The sequence below is a fragment of the Aquila chrysaetos genome (genome assembly GCF_900496995.4).
Source record: "Aquila chrysaetos chrysaetos chromosome W unlocalized genomic scaffold, bAquChr1.4 W_unloc_5, whole genome shotgun sequence".
NCBI classification, from domain to species: domain Eukaryota; kingdom Metazoa; phylum Chordata; class Aves; order Accipitriformes; family Accipitridae; genus Aquila; species Aquila chrysaetos.
This window is the reverse complement of record NW_024470325.1, coordinates 379,382-394,215: the sequence shown is the minus strand read 5'-3', so window position 1 is coordinate 394,215 and position 14,834 is coordinate 379,382. Positions and strand designations below refer to the sequence as shown.

The window sequence follows — 14,834 nt, the reverse complement described above, 5'->3', positions numbered from 1 at the left end:
AGGGTGTGGGTCCACCAATCTATCTCCCTCTCACGCTCCCTGATACTCCTCAACCTTTCCACTTCCTCCTTCAGCTCTACCACCAGGCTGAGCAGATCACTCACCTGGTCACATCTCACACAAGAGGCGTCCCCGCTGACCTCCATCATCAGTGATAGACTCAGGCACTCCCTGCAGCCAGAGAGCTGGACAGCAGCACGTTTACATGGGACCTCTGTCTGCGTCGCCACATTTTTCCTAACAATGGCTTTCACCCGAGTGGCAACCATACCTGGGTCTCCCTCCAGGCCGACACTCACCACTTGAGTAGCCTTATCGAGCTGGGAAGAGGGGGGGCTGTGCCCTACCTGCACGCCCTGCCTGCGCGAACTGCCGTGCCACGCCCTTTCTGACGTGCCACGCCCTGTTTGCCCGCCCTGTTCGCCGCGCTCCTGGTTGCTGACACTCCTCAGGGCCGTTCAAATCTCCCGCGGTTGCCCCAGCAACGCCCACGCCGCGTCCACCGAGAGCCGCCGGCTCTGCACGGTCCCTCCGCTCTTCCCCGGCCCTCCTGGGCCTCGGGAACCTCTCAGTCCGCCTCAATCTAGCGCTTAGCCGCCGACTTACCGTTGCCGCTGCTGGCCTCGCCGCTGACTGAACTTGCGGTTGTCTAAGGACGCGGTGGACGGGACCCCTTGGGATGCTGCACTTGGGGATAAAGAGCTGAAAAGAGCCGGCAGCTCTTTAAGGACGTTTTTCTTAGAGCGCAAGAGCTCTCGCTTGCCAAGTATAAGAAATCAGGCAAGGAAACCAGGAGACCAGCATGGCTGAGTAAGGATCTCCTGTTCAAACTGAAGCGCAAGAAGGAAACGCACAGGCAGTGGAAGCAGGGACACGTATCCCGGGAAGAATATAGGGACACTGCGCGGATATGTAGGGATGGGATCCGGGAAGCTGAGGCGTAATTGGCGCTGAGTTTGGCAAGGGATGCGAAGACTGACAAGAAGGACATCTACAGGCATGTTGGACAGACAAGGAAGATAAAAGAAAATATATCGTCCTGGTAAACAAGACGGGAGAGCTGGTGTCAACCGACATGGAGAAGACCGAGATACTCACTTTTTTGCCTCAGTTTTCAACGGTTCTCTCTCTTCCCACATCTCTCAAGCCCCCGAACCTCACGGCAGAGACTGGGGGAATGAAGTCCCTCCCATCGTAGAAGATCAGGTACGAGACCACCTGAAGAACCTGAAGGTACTTAAGTCCACGGGACTCTACTCCGCTCTGGTGAGACCCTCCCCTGGACCACCGTGTTCAGCTCTGGGGTCCCTAGCACAAAAATACGAGCCGGCAGCGTGCCCAGGTGGCCAAGAAGGCCAACGGCATCCTGGCTTCTATCAGAAATCGTGTGGCTAGCAGGACTAGGGAAGCGATAGTCCCCCCATACTCGGCACTGGTGAGGCCGCACCTCAGATAACGTGTTCAGTTTTGGGCCCCTCGCTACAAGAAGGACATTGAGGTGCTGGAGCGTGTCCAGAGAAGAGCAACGAAGCTGGTGAAAAGTCCGGAGAACAAGTTTGATGAGGAACAGCTGAGGGAACTGGGGTTGTTTAGACTGGAGAAAAGGAGGCTTTTGGGAGGAGACCTTATCGCTCTCTCCAACTACCTGAAAGGAGGCTGTAGCGAGGTGGGGGTCGGTCTCTTCTCCCAAGTAACAAGTAATAGGAGAAGAGGAAACAGCCTCAAGTTGCACCAGGGGAGGTTTAGGTCGGATATTAGGAAAAAAAGTCTTCCCTGAAAGAGTTGTCAAGCGTTGGAACGGGCTGCCCAGGGAAGCGGTGGAGTCACCGTTCCCGGAGGGATTTCAAAGACGTGCAGATGCGGCACTTCGGGACATGGCTTAGCAGTGGACTTGGCAGTGTTAGGGTTACGGTTGGACTCAATGATCTTAAGGGTCTTTTCCAACCTAAATGATTTTACGATTCTAAGACAGACGTGGACCTGTTAGAGCAGGTCCAGAGGAAGGACGTAAGAATGATCAGAGGGCTGGAACACCTCTGCTGTGGAGAAAAGCTGAGAAAATTGGGATTGTTCAGTTGGAAAGGCTCTGGGGAGATGTTCTTGTGGCTGCTCAATGCATCAAGAGAGCTTATAAGATGGAGAGAGACATTTTACCAAGGCCTGTAGTGACAGAACAAGGGACAACAGTTTTAAACTGAAAGAGGGTGGATTTAGATCAGATATAAGGAAGAAACATTCTACAACGAGAGCGCTGGGACGCTGGAACGGGTTGCCCACGGAAGTTGCGGATACCTCACCATCGGAAGTGTTCAAGGTCAGGTTGGACGGGGCTTTGAGCAACCTGATCTAGTGAAAGATGTCCCTGTCCATTGCAGGGGAGATGGACTGGAAGGTCTTCAGAGCTCCTTTCCAACTGAAACCATTCTAGGAGTCCCTCCATACCAAAGTATGAAAGGTCTCGGACGGGCTGTGGGGCACCAAAAGCGAGGAACAATCCTCAGGGAAGCGAATCCCACTTCTGTAGCTTGGGAAGCGGGCGTTATCCTAGAGCAACGCTTCTGCTCGTGAAAGGCCAGAACCGCGGGTCATGGATGAGTCTCCCGGAAATAATCCCAGAAAAATCCCACGCCCAACGGCCACCGTTTTTCAGGCAGATGTTGGCGCCGCAGTGTGACGTACCTCCAAGAAACGGTTTGCCTCCTCCCTGCCCTGCTCAACCTTGGTGGCGATCAACATAAGCTTGTTCTGGAGCTCTGTGAGCTGAGACAAACTGTATTTCTTGGCCTTCTGGTCTGCCGGAGATGCGGTCTCATCTCTGTCATTCAGCAGTTTCAACGAGACACAGTCCTCCAGCGTAGCCTGGAAAGTAGAGAAGACAACCGGCATCACCGCATGGCCTTTTACATAGCTTTGAGTTGAAATGCTGCACATCAGGACTCTCCATGTCTTGTACCGCCTCCTTTGGAGGAAAGGAAAGACTGTTTTCCACTGAATTTTCCACTGAACGTACTCAAGCTTTAACAGAAAAATGGCGGTACGAGCTGCAAACCCAACTGGAGATCTATTGGCAAGCTGGCACGCTCATCGGAAGTTGATTTCAAGAAAGATCTTTTCTCCCAATAGCGTTAAAAAAATACAACCGGACAAGAAACAGTCTTGGAGACCCTTTACCTTGAATTTCGGAGGTGTCAAGATGGTAAAAATCCCATTTCTGTTGATGCTTCTGGCTTGAGAGATTGAAGAACGCTCCACAGAGCCATGAGAGTCATGAACCATCTGTATCCATTCTCTGTTGTCACAGGAGTCTTTCTGCAAAAGAAGAACCAAAGGGAAACCCAGTAACCAGCTGGAAGGACACTGGGCACCACTCCCCCGCCCCACACTTGATGGTGGGGTTTCTGGGACCGTTTCTTCTGAGGACGAGGTTTCCCATTTCTTCTGAGGAGACAAAGCCCCAGAGCCGGAACTATCCCAACACCCCAGAGCGTTGGCATGTGGCGAAGCTCTTGTTCTCCGCTCTAGTTTTGGTGGGGAGCAGAGCAGTGACAGCGTGGGGCACAAACATAAGGGATTCTGTTAAACAGAAGCTTTTCTGTCAAATTCCGAAACAGGTTCTGGAGTCCTCCAGCCCTGGCGATGCTCACTACTCAATCGGACACGGCCATGAGCTACCTGCCCTACCTGCCTGCATTTTAAGCGGGGAATTTAGGTGAGATGATCTCCAGAGGTCCCTCCCAACCTCAACTATTCCGTGATCCTAAACCGTAGACTCCAGAACTCGTTTCCTCTTCTTCACAACACCCGCCGGGCCTCCTCCAGTTGCCCACACGGGTGTGTAAGGTCATTTGAGATGTTCCACCAGGCTTCCGCTCCAAAAAAGAGCACAGCCTTTGCCCAGGTCCTGCCAGGCCCACATGGATGTCCTGGGGAAACCATCTTAAATGTCATCAGACACCTACACGCAAGCGACTCGGCCTCACAGCAAGAGTCCAAGTGACTTTCGGACACGGGACTTGAAGACTTACCAGTTTCTTGGGCAGCTTACTGTCTTTCGCGATGGCTTCTCTGATGAAAGACAGAGCTGCCAAGAACTGGTCAAACCCAGCTGTGGGACTCAGGTCTAATACGATGGGGGCAGAAGCAGCCATGGCATCACGGAAGAAGCTCACTCTGTCAATATCCATGTCGTTTTCACCCGCAGAAATCGATGCCAGCTCCACAAATACGGGGATTTCTGTCCTGTCTGGAGGAGAAAAAAGAAAGAAAAAAGAAAAAATAAGAAAGACAGTCGAGGAATTTCTCTGATTCATGTAAAACTGTGTTGGATGTGGGAACAGACGAGGACTAAGGGGTCTGCTTCTGTTGCCGTATCTGATGACTTCCTTCCCTCCAACCCACCTTTTATTATGGTCTTGATCCAGGAGGTAAAACCTTTCCTTGCACATTCCAGAAGTACCCTCAAAAAGTCCAAGACTCCCCGGGGAATGTCACTCAAACTTTTTTTCACGCTCATTAAGTCTTCGGTCATAAAATCAAGTCGCTTATTCTTGAATTCCTGCTCTTCCTGGACAAAAGAAGAAACAAAACCCAATACGTGTCTGTTGGGAAGAGAAGAAAAGAAGCTCAGTTCTACCTCCTCCTCCCCGAACAAGATGAGATCTCGGCCTCAAACCAAAGTCTGCTCTTGAATTCATCCCTCTAGGCCTCCATGACGAATAGGAAGAGGCAGCTGGAAGTAATTCCTTCAGCCTATCACTCAAGTTTAATTAAGGAGGAAGGAATCACACCCGATAGGATTTAATTTTAAGATACCACATGGACCTGCCTACATGGATTTTCCCAAGAGCAACCGACGCAGACCGCCCACGCGTCTCCTACGTACGTATTTCGTCAGGTCGCTGAGAATCTGGAAATCCCCCTCCAGCCGAAGTATCTGCCTCAAAGCGTCGATCATCTTGGCGGTGTTCACCACTTTCGAGAGGGTCAGGTAGTTTTCAATCCTCTCCACCGCACCTGCGATCCAGCGAGCTCCTCTGTTCCTTGCCCCTACGCTGTCCTCCATGATTTCAAACTCCTCCAGGAGCTGTTCCTTCTCTCCCAGCACCCTCTCAAACTGGCTCTGCACGGCCCCCAGGGTGATGGAGAAGTCTCTGAGGGACAGGTAGGTTTTCTGAAAGTCAGCGAAGGCTGGCTTAAAAATTTTTTCTTGAACATCTTCTACGGACAAAATTTGATCTTCAGGGATCGCGGCTTTGGTTTGCTCCGCTCTCATCTTCCACAGCCTACGGAAACATTGGCTTTTCTCCACAACATAAAGTTTTTGCATCATGTCACTGTAATTGGCGAGGACGTGGGGTTCCATTTCGCTCTTGCCATCGATAGAGAACTTCTTCACCGACATCTGATCCTTAAAACTTTCGTTGTCCATGATGCTTTTCTCCACGGCACTTCTATCCACTAAACCAGGTGGGAACAACAAGAAGGAGCTCACGTCGCACGTCTCTCCACCAACAAAGACAAGCCCTGAAGTCAACAGGTTCCCTGATTGCGTTTCCCTCCCACCCACTGTGAGACTATATTTTAGGAAATATCTCCCCACTCAACAACCACAGAAGGAGCACCATTAACCCAGCTGGTACCTTTTATTATATCCTCTATGCCACGGCACAGACGGAGAAAGGAGCATCTTTGCTGCTTCTGCTCTTCCAGTTGCTCAAACTCCCGCTTCCTGACCCTCAGCACTTCTGTTATACACTTGGAGAAAGAGGAATCTGGAAAAAAGAGACCCAGACATGAAGGAGAACCCCTTGGAAAGAGAAGAGCTGCAGGGAACGTAACCACTGCCATCAAAAAAATGACGAGTGTTTCAGTTTACGGAAAGCCTGCAGCTCCTTCCCAAAGCAGCACTGCTGCCAAAACCACCAAAAATATCAATAAAGTAAATTCTCAGAGCAGAATTTGGAGGACCTGCCCCCCAAAACTACCTATAAAGTTGATTCTCAGAGGAGAATTTAGAGGGCTTGCCCCCCCAAAGACCAAAAATATCGATAAAGTTTATTTCTGGAGCAGAATTTGGAAGACTTGCCCTCCAAAACCCCCAAAAACATTGATAAAGTTGATTTTCGGAGCAGAATTTGGAGGACTTGCCCTCCAAAACCCCCAAAACCACTGATACCAAAGTTGATTCTCGGAGCACAATTTGGAGGACTTGCCCTCCAAAAACCCCAAAAATACCAATAAGGTTTATTCTTGGAGCAGAATTTGGAGGACTTGCCCCCCAAAACCCCAAAATTACCGATAAAGTTTATTCTTGGAGCGGAATTTGGAGGACTTGCCCCCTTTCCTCTCAGTTTTAATCACGTAGAGTTGGCGTTTGCAACGGGCCTGAAGGCAAGGTGTGTAACCAGGAAGCTACACCACCGCAATCCTTGAAATAAATTCCACAAACACCCCAAAACTTTAACTGCATAAAAAAACCCTCCAGCATTTCCACTCCTTCCTGCTTCTCAATTGCTTAAAATCACCTCTGTGACCTACTATTACACTTTTACTTCTGTTTTTTTGGACTCCCGTTGCAGATAATTTTTACTTTTCTTTGCATTTTAGGTAACTATCCAGTAGATATGTCTCCTGTTGGCCACATAACCATGGAAACACACCCAAGTTGGAAACTCCAAACTTACTGCAGGTGCACAGCAGCTTCTTAAACATCTCCTCATGCTTTAAGACGTCGGAGAGGATACTGCAGGGAATATCTCCCAAGAGAACGCGACGTCCCACGAAGCTGAAGAGCGCGTACACCCGGGAAAGGAGGATTTCTGCACCGTCGCTGAGCTGAACCGGAAACTTGCACTCCAATTCTTCTGTAAAATAAATGAAGTTTGGTGAAAGACAGCCAGCAATTTCTCTCCTGTGTTTCGTTTGAAGCCAGATCCTCAGGAAGAGCCAGCAGCTTCCAGTTCGGGGGGGTCCATCACCCTACTGGTGAGGAGGACATGTGTGGTTACTTTCTAGCTCAACTGTCAAAACCAGCACCTGGGGAAAATCCCAAATTTCCTTTGGGAAACCCAGGTATCTCCCCCTGCCTGAAACAATGGGGACCACCTAGGAGATTGCATCTGAGGTTGGGCAGCCAGCTCTCCATTCCTGGAACAGAACTTCCATTTTTCTAGCATGGAAGATGATTTTTTTTTTTTTTTTTTTTTCCCCCTCTCATTTTTTGTTGCCAACAAAATCAGAAGGTCTCTGTGAAAAGACCTGGTCTTCCCATCTAGCTCACTTAGAAATCAAGAGCTTCTCCCAAGAAAACTGCTCAGGGGACACTCACCGACAGCAGAAATGAGATCGCAGACCCCGGGAGCGTTGAGCAGGTTTGCAAGAACGGGGCCGGTGCTCTCGTCAAATGTGTTGGTGCTTCCCAGCCTCTTCACCACCGAACACATTTTCTCCACGACAACAGAAAGCACCATCCCAGCAACTGGTTTGCTCATCTTGAGGAACATGGGCATCATGGATTTTAGCATGGATTCCTGGAAGGATGAGAAATTTCTCCTGTTTAGGGGAGAAAGAGCTTCCCCCTCTCTCTCAACCCAGCGCAGACCAGTAAAAGAGCTGGCAAAGCGGGACGTAGAGGCCGCCGGCAACCCAAGGAGGAGCGGCAGCTCTCATACCTCGCTTCTGTCGAGGCGTCTGATCCACTGGACGATGCAATTCATAAAGCAGCTCTCCAACTCCGTCTCACGGTGCTTCTCCATCTTCAGGAAAGCCAAGTAGAATTCCAGGAGGTGTTTGTCACTAACCTATGGCAAGGAAACGCTTAAGAGGGAGCTGCTTTCCGGGTCCTTACCGGTCTCCTCAAGTTCCACCACCAAAACAGCGACCAAGGCAAAACTAAGGGCGGCAAAGACCAGGAGCATCACCCCCCCACACCAGCCGGAGGGTCTCCGCGACTCACCTTCTTCAGCCACTTCTCAAACGCGTTGCGGATCAAGTTCCGCCACTCCTTGGTCCATCCCACGCAGAGGATCTTCAGCGAAAGCAGCTGCTGCCACATCTACGGAGGAAAAGCCAAACCCATCAGCAGAGCCTCAAGCGGGTCTACCCAAGGGTCGCGGTTCGCATTGTCACTCGCCTCGATGTTATTCAGAAAGGTTTTCTCGTCCACGGGTGCCTTGTGAAAGTGTCTCTCGAGCCACGGCGTGGTCCAACGTGAAAACTCTTTAAACCTTTCTGCTGAGGTAAACTGCTGGAATTCCTTGAGAAATTAAAGAACAAAAGAGCGAGCCAGAAGCGCTGGGTTCTCCTCGGCTACGAACAGGAGGCTAAGCCTTCGTGACAGAAGCCACAAACCTCGTTCTCACCTTGTTCGCTTGCAGTAAATCCGCTTTGCTGACAAACATCCCAAGCATCCGCAGCATTATCATCACGGAGCTGAACAACACCAGTTTCGCCAGCCTCTCCAAAACGTGCCTCAGCAAGATGTACACCAAATTCAGACACTGCAAGACCTCTTGCTCATGCGTGGGCTTCAGCGACGGCTTTGAAGACCCCGATGGGCACCTGGGGATGCGGGAAAGGACCAAACGCTTCTTGCGATTGTTTTTCACGGTCACTACCCGACCACGGCCACCATCTGCGGCTGGGAGATGCGGGCAGGTTCGTAGGTTGCGGGTCTCCGTGCCACGGTGGGGTTAAAAACATCAAAAAAAAGCAACAGGCAAATCGTGGCAGCCACCCTCTTTCTGCTCAGCCAGGCTTCCATCCATCCCTCCCCGGACCCTTTCCAGAGGCGTCGCAGCACCTCTCCTTGTGAGAAGCCCCGACTCACAAGCCCTTGAACCAGACGTCCATCCTGGTGGCGATGCTTTCCAAAGCCACGTTCAAACCGTCTTCCTAAAAAGAGGACAGAAAGACGTTGAGGACAAACACGAGGAGGCTCCTGCTCCCGCGGCTGAGCAGCTTCCACACTTAAAACACTCAAGCGTGAAGTTTTCTGGCAAGATTAAAAGGATTTCCTTTCATCCAGTCCCAGGATTCAGCTCTAATCCCAGGTTTCTACAATTAAGTCCCTTCTAGTCCTGCTGAAAATCTCCACAGGAACCAAGGACACCATCTGGCCCACGTTTCAACAGCCCCACCGCTCCCTACGGAGCAGAAGAAGGTCTTCCATCGGTCAGTAGTCCTTACAGGCACTTGGGAATCCAGGATGCGCACGTACAAGGTCTCCAAGAGGAGCTGGAGCGGAAAGGAAATGTCGGGCAAAGGATCCCTGGTGAAGTTGCTCACAGCCACCATCTCCAGCACTTTCTTCGCCAGTGGAGCACATCTTTTAATCAAGGTCTTGTGAGCATGTATCATCTTCAGGACTTCCCTAGGAAAGCAGGTCAAGAACATCAGATGGACTTTGGAGGACCGGCAGGCGTGTCAGTGGCGTTTCTGATGGCACCGTGACCGGTAGACGCGGTGGTGACCTACAGCCGGGGTGGCTGGGGGCTGGAAGGAGGAGCTGGGGTTTGTCGGAGAGCGACTCTACAAGGCAAAGCAGGAATTTTGGGAAATTCACCTGCTTTAAATGTCACGAGGACAAAACTCAGGGTTCAAGTTGACCTTGACAGGCTGGAGGAGCGAGCCTGGGCCAACCTCACGGAGTTCAACATGGCCAAGCGCGAGGTCCTGCGCCTGGCCAATGGTTTTAAACTGAAAAAGGGGAGATTTAGATCCGACTTAAGGAAGAAACGTTGTACGATGGGGGTGGCGAGACGCCGGAACAGCTTGCCCAGAGATGCTGCAGGCGTCCCATCGTCAGAATTGTTCAAGGTCAGGTTGGATGGGGCTTTGAGGAATCAGATCTTGTGGAAGATGTCCCTGCCCACCGCAGGGGGGTTGGCCTAGATGATCTTTGAAGGTTCTTTCCAACCCATTCTCTCCCCAGAACCGCTCCCATCCAACCGTCTGGATAAGACCACGGAGCACCTGGCTCCATCCTCCCCTCAAGGTCCACCAAAATCTCTTTCAACACCCCCCCGGGGCAGGGGACGCAGCACGGCAAGGAGAAGGGGCAGCCCCGCCAAGCAGAAGGAATGAAAAGCGCTTTGGAAAGCAGGACAGTTTATTACCTCAGTCTTTCAAACCCACCTTTGCTTCTCTTTGTCCCCTCTCAGCTGTACGAAGGCATGCAAAGGAGGTTCATAGGGGTGAAAGGGGTCTTCGGTCTTCTCCTTGATTGCGTAGAGCAGCGGGACCAACCAGATCCACAAGGTGCCATCAGTGGTCCTGAGACACATTTCCTTCAGAGCCGGGAAGTATTTGCTGCAAAAAAAAAAAAAAAAAAAAAAAAAAAAAGGCCCAAAAAGTCAAACTTCCCATAACCAACCTCTGGGATGCCAGCAGGAGACGGGTGCCAAGCCGGGACGGAGTCTTTTCCCAAAATGCACGATAGGATTCATCCCGCCTGCGGGCAGCTGTCTGGAAAAAGCTCAGATCGAGACATCTCCACAGGACAACCAATACCAGAGATGTCGAACGCTCTTTCGAGGTGCCCGAGATGGACTCACCGGGCTGGAAGCCACCAACTTGGGTTTATCCGCTGTCAAAAACCCCTTGGGATAACACGCGGCACCCAACGTGACACATGGGGACAACTGAGCTGAGCCCCAGACCTCTAAAAGTGACCCTGCTCCGAGCGAGCAGGTTGACAAATCCAAATTACCTTTTTCCTCTCAGTTCTTCGTATTCGCTGTTGACGAATTCGATGGCCTCGAAGTGCTTTTCGGCCTTGGCAATGGACGCCGCGGGGAGGGTGACGTCGTAGCGAAACAAGACGTGAAAGGCAAACAGGAGCTTAAGAAGTTTATGTTCCGCGGTCTTCAGGCTCTTCATAATTGCTTGTACGAAGGATTTGATACCGTCTTTCACCTGGACAACGAGAATAAGGAGAGGGCATTTCGCAAAACGAGGGACATGACTCTGCCGACTCCCGAGGGGTTTTGGTGGATGCTTACCGCTTTCGCATCCGAACTGTGGATGATCTCAAAGCATTCTCCTTCCCTGGTGTCCCCGAGACAGGTTTTGATGCTCTCCTTGTACCTATCCAGTTTCCTCTCCATATCCTCGAGGAAATTCCAGGAGGTAGCATGAGCAAAGAAATTGTGCGCCAGGTATTCCATCTGGATCTCACACCTGGACACCGTTTTGTATAAGGCTTTCCAAAGGCTGGTACTGCTGCTGGAGAAATCGCATTCCAAGTGTTCGAAGAAGGTCCATGTTCCTGAGGGAAAAAGGAAGAGTTTGGGAAGAAAACGTAGACACCAAGCTCGGCTGAGCCACAAAAGCATGAAACCATCTCCGTGTTTCTCCAGGCCAAGAGGTGCCACCCATTTTCTGGAAAGGATCTGGGTGCCAGCTGTGAGTTTTATTACGAGGAAAAAAAAAATTTTAATTGTACAAGCAGCTCGTAAACCTCCCAAAATAAACCTAAAAAAGCCACCCATTTTCTGGAAAGGATTTGGGTACCAGCTGTGATTTTTATTATGAGGAAAAAAAAAAAAAATTTTAATTGTACGAGCAGCTCGTAAACCTCCCAAAATAAACCTAAAAAAGCCACCCATTTTCTGCAAAGGATTTGGGTGCCAGCTGTGATTTTTATTACGAGGAAAAAAAAAAAAAAATTTAATTGTACGAGCAGCTCGTAAACCTCCCAAAATAAACCAGGGTTAAACGTAGGTCAGCCTATGGCCATCACCGTTGGTTCCGGTCATGACTTTAGGGTAAATAACAGCTCTTACCGTCCGCTTTGATCTCTGTTTTAGGTATATTCACGACACGAAATAATCGAGCCTTTCTGTACTTGAAGGTCTCTGGGATGTCAGAGTTCTCTAAAGAAATGTGCTCTAATTCACACTCTCTGTCTCGGCTGTAGATGTTAACGAGGGCGTATTTATAAAAGATGAGTCCTTCTTGCAGGTGAGAAAGGGGGATCCTGGCTCTGCCCGTGAGCACTTTCTCTCTGGAAGAGGAAGAGAAGGAGTTTGTTGGCTTGGGGTTGACCACCAAGGTCAACCCCAAGCCAACGCTCAAGTTTGGGCTCATTCAACGAGACATCGTTGGCCTTCAGAACGTCCGGTAGAAATCCACAGCCCGGTTCATCAGCCAGGGGACTAATTAAAACAATCAACCCGGCTCAGATCCTCGCACAGGGCTGAAAAATCCCGGCCCCAGCCATAAACGAGCGATGGGAAGATTGGAGGAGCCGCCACCAAGCGCAAGCGCAACAACTCCTCCGGGACCTCTCCGTTTGGGGGTTCACCTCCAACCTCTGGAGGAACCTGCAGCGAGGTCCTTCAGCCCAGAGCTGAATCTCCCAAAGGAGAACCGCAGCGGAAATGCCTCCTCAGCATAAATTCAACCATCTTTTTTTTTTTTTTTTTTTTTTTTACCTTTTCTCCATTTTGGCGAATTCTTCGCAGAGGCCGGGCTGTTTGTAGAAGACAACACAGATCTTGAATCTTTCGTCAAGATGAGAATCTGACAGCACAGCAACGAACTCCAGGGTCATCGTGTCTTGGATTGGGTAACATCCACCAAAAAGATATGGGCTGGGCTGGCAGCTGTTAGAAAAAAAGGTGACGGGTCCCCACCGCGTCCTCCTGCCACCATCCCCTTAACCCCATCTCCATCCGCTCCACCACTCACATCCACTGCAGTCGGCTCTTGGCTGACGTTCCCGGTGGTTGCGTGTCCCCCACGTTGTCACCTCCCGCCCTGTCGAAGACCCCTCGGTTACTCCGAGGTTATTTCGGAAAAAACCCAGATGTCTTGGAGCGAGCGCCCACCACTTGGGTGCGGGAAGAGGATTGCGGAAGGACATCCCGAGGGGTGGGATTTGGGGGTGAGAAGGGACCTTAACGATGCTCAAGCTGCATCTCCTCCACCACAGCCCCTTCCCCTGGGGAAGCGCTGGACCTCCAGCCCTCCCGACCCAACCTCAAACCCTTCGGTGATAACGTCCCTCCGGGCAACGAACCTTCTGGAAGGTCCTGGCCCTTCTCTGATCCCCCGGGGATCTGCAGCTGAGGAGAAAGCATTTATTAATGCCTCCGAAGAAGGTGGCAAGCCAAGAAAAGGTAGAAAGTGGGTTTCACCAGGGAGAGGGGGGGGCTCCTCGCAGCTTGGGCACGGTCTTCTTGACCAACCCAATCTAAGAGCAAGGTCTTCACCGTCCTCTCAAGTTCACCAGCGCTCGGGCACAGCCCAGCTGGGGACGGGCAGCAAGGCTGGCAGAGCGAGGGCAGCCGCCGGCACGGCCCATCGCATCTTCCTCCCTGGGCAGGTCCCCGAGGAAGCCCAGGAGGCTTTTCCGTGTGGCGTCACCAAAAACTTCCACCTCCCAACCAGCTCTCGTCACCCAGGGCCGCTCCCGACGCGACTCGGCACCCAATTTATCGTCAGAGAAGACGACACGACCGAGGAGACGCTCCCACCGGTACCTGCGCGGTTGAGGTTCCCCTCGTTTGTCATCTCTGCTCTCTTAACGTCAGCCGGGACCTTCGCCTGGAGAAAAGAAAAATGGGAAGAGTTGAAGGGAAAAAAAAAAAATGAAGTTCAAAAGCTGAGAGCTCAAAGGACCGGAGAGACAAAGGGCTGGGCACGGTCTTCTTCTGCCTCTACCATTTGTAGAGAGTTGAGCTCCAAAATCCAGGCCAGTGGCACGGAAAACTCAACCTTTGTCCTCCAAGAGCTTCGAAAGCCACAGCAGACTCACCGGACTCCTGAGATGCTTCTGCTCCTGCATTTCCGATGCTCCCTTCGGACGGACACCAGCATTCTGGTAATTCTCCTCCACCGGTGCATAGTGGTGCGCCACCATCTGCTGGACCCGGATTTCATCTTGTGGAGGATCCTGGGAAGGAGAAGAAGAGTTACTGGTGGTCACAAGAGCGTTTGGAGGAACGGCGGAGCCACCTTGGAGCACGACGTGGCTGGGTCTGACCAGGGATGGAGTTAATTTTCATAGGATGCAGGTTTACGGTCAAAACAGCGCTCACGACAGGCAGATGTTGGAGGTTTTGCTGAACAGCATGCGCACAAGACCGCTATATCTCAATTTCCCCCCACCGCAGCAAAGGTTAATCGGTCGGGAGGGTGCACAACCAGGTGGAGGACCCCAACTGACCAAAGATCTGCTCCACCTAACATCATTCTCCACAATAAAAAGAAAAAACAGGGAATTCGGGGGGGGGAGGGGATTTAAGGTTGGGTTTTTGTTTCTTTTTTCCTAACTGGGAACTTGGCCAACGAGCGGCCGTGTGGCGCTTTGCTGATAAATAGAAGTTTTTCAGACCCCCAAATTCGACGTTTTCACTAGCAAAAACCTGATTTCAAGCAACCGAGGAGTTCCAAGCACCCACCTCGTGTCCGCTGAGGGATTTGGTGGCCTGCCCGCCGCAGTCGTCTCCATCTCCCACCAACGGATCCGCTGGCAACAGCTCTAAAACGGAAGCGCCGCAGGCGGGATGCCAGTGAGGGGCTGCTCTCGCTCCCTTATTTTTCCCTGCCCTGATCCCGTTGGGATCCACCTCCGCTCCGGCAGTACCTGGCTCGCTGCAGACGATCTCCCAGGAGTTGTCGCAGTCGGACGCGTGGTCCCCCGTCACCTGCTCCGGGGTTGAACCGACGTCCTCGCGTCCCTCGGGAATGGAGTTTTGGCTGTCAGACGCTGTCGGATGCGTCCCAGGCTCACTGTGACCTTCATCCCCGGCCGAGGGTCCGCTCTCATCCTCCTGGCTGGGCTGAGGCTGCGGGTGAAGCTTCTCCTCCCTCACACGCATTCGGAAGAG

General features: G+C 51.6%; 1 protein-coding gene across 1 annotated transcript; it reads right to left on the bottom strand.

Annotated features, from left to right (window-relative positions):
• Window positions 1-458: 458 nt before the first annotated feature.
• LOC115337587 (E3 ubiquitin-protein ligase rnf213-alpha-like) lies at window positions 459-14,834 on the bottom strand. The gene is made up of 27 exons (XM_030005962.1): window positions 14,591-14,834; window positions 14,406-14,485; window positions 13,760-13,897; window positions 13,485-13,548; window positions 13,022-13,067; window positions 12,691-12,759; window positions 12,435-12,605; window positions 11,784-12,004; window positions 11,001-11,266; window positions 10,709-10,914; window positions 10,135-10,308; window positions 9,187-9,370; window positions 8,828-8,892; window positions 8,361-8,559; window positions 8,132-8,254; window positions 7,955-8,053; window positions 7,671-7,799; window positions 7,328-7,529; window positions 6,684-6,863; window positions 5,640-5,771; window positions 4,883-5,457; window positions 4,399-4,564; window positions 4,026-4,243; window positions 3,172-3,309; window positions 2,680-2,859; window positions 607-649; window positions 459-550 (listed from the first exon to the last, which is right to left on the bottom strand). Exons 1-27 carry the CDS (start codon window positions 14,823-14,825, stop codon window positions 459-461), a joined length of 4,395 nt encoding a protein of 1,464 aa, XP_029861822.1. The 5' UTR covers window positions 14,826-14,834.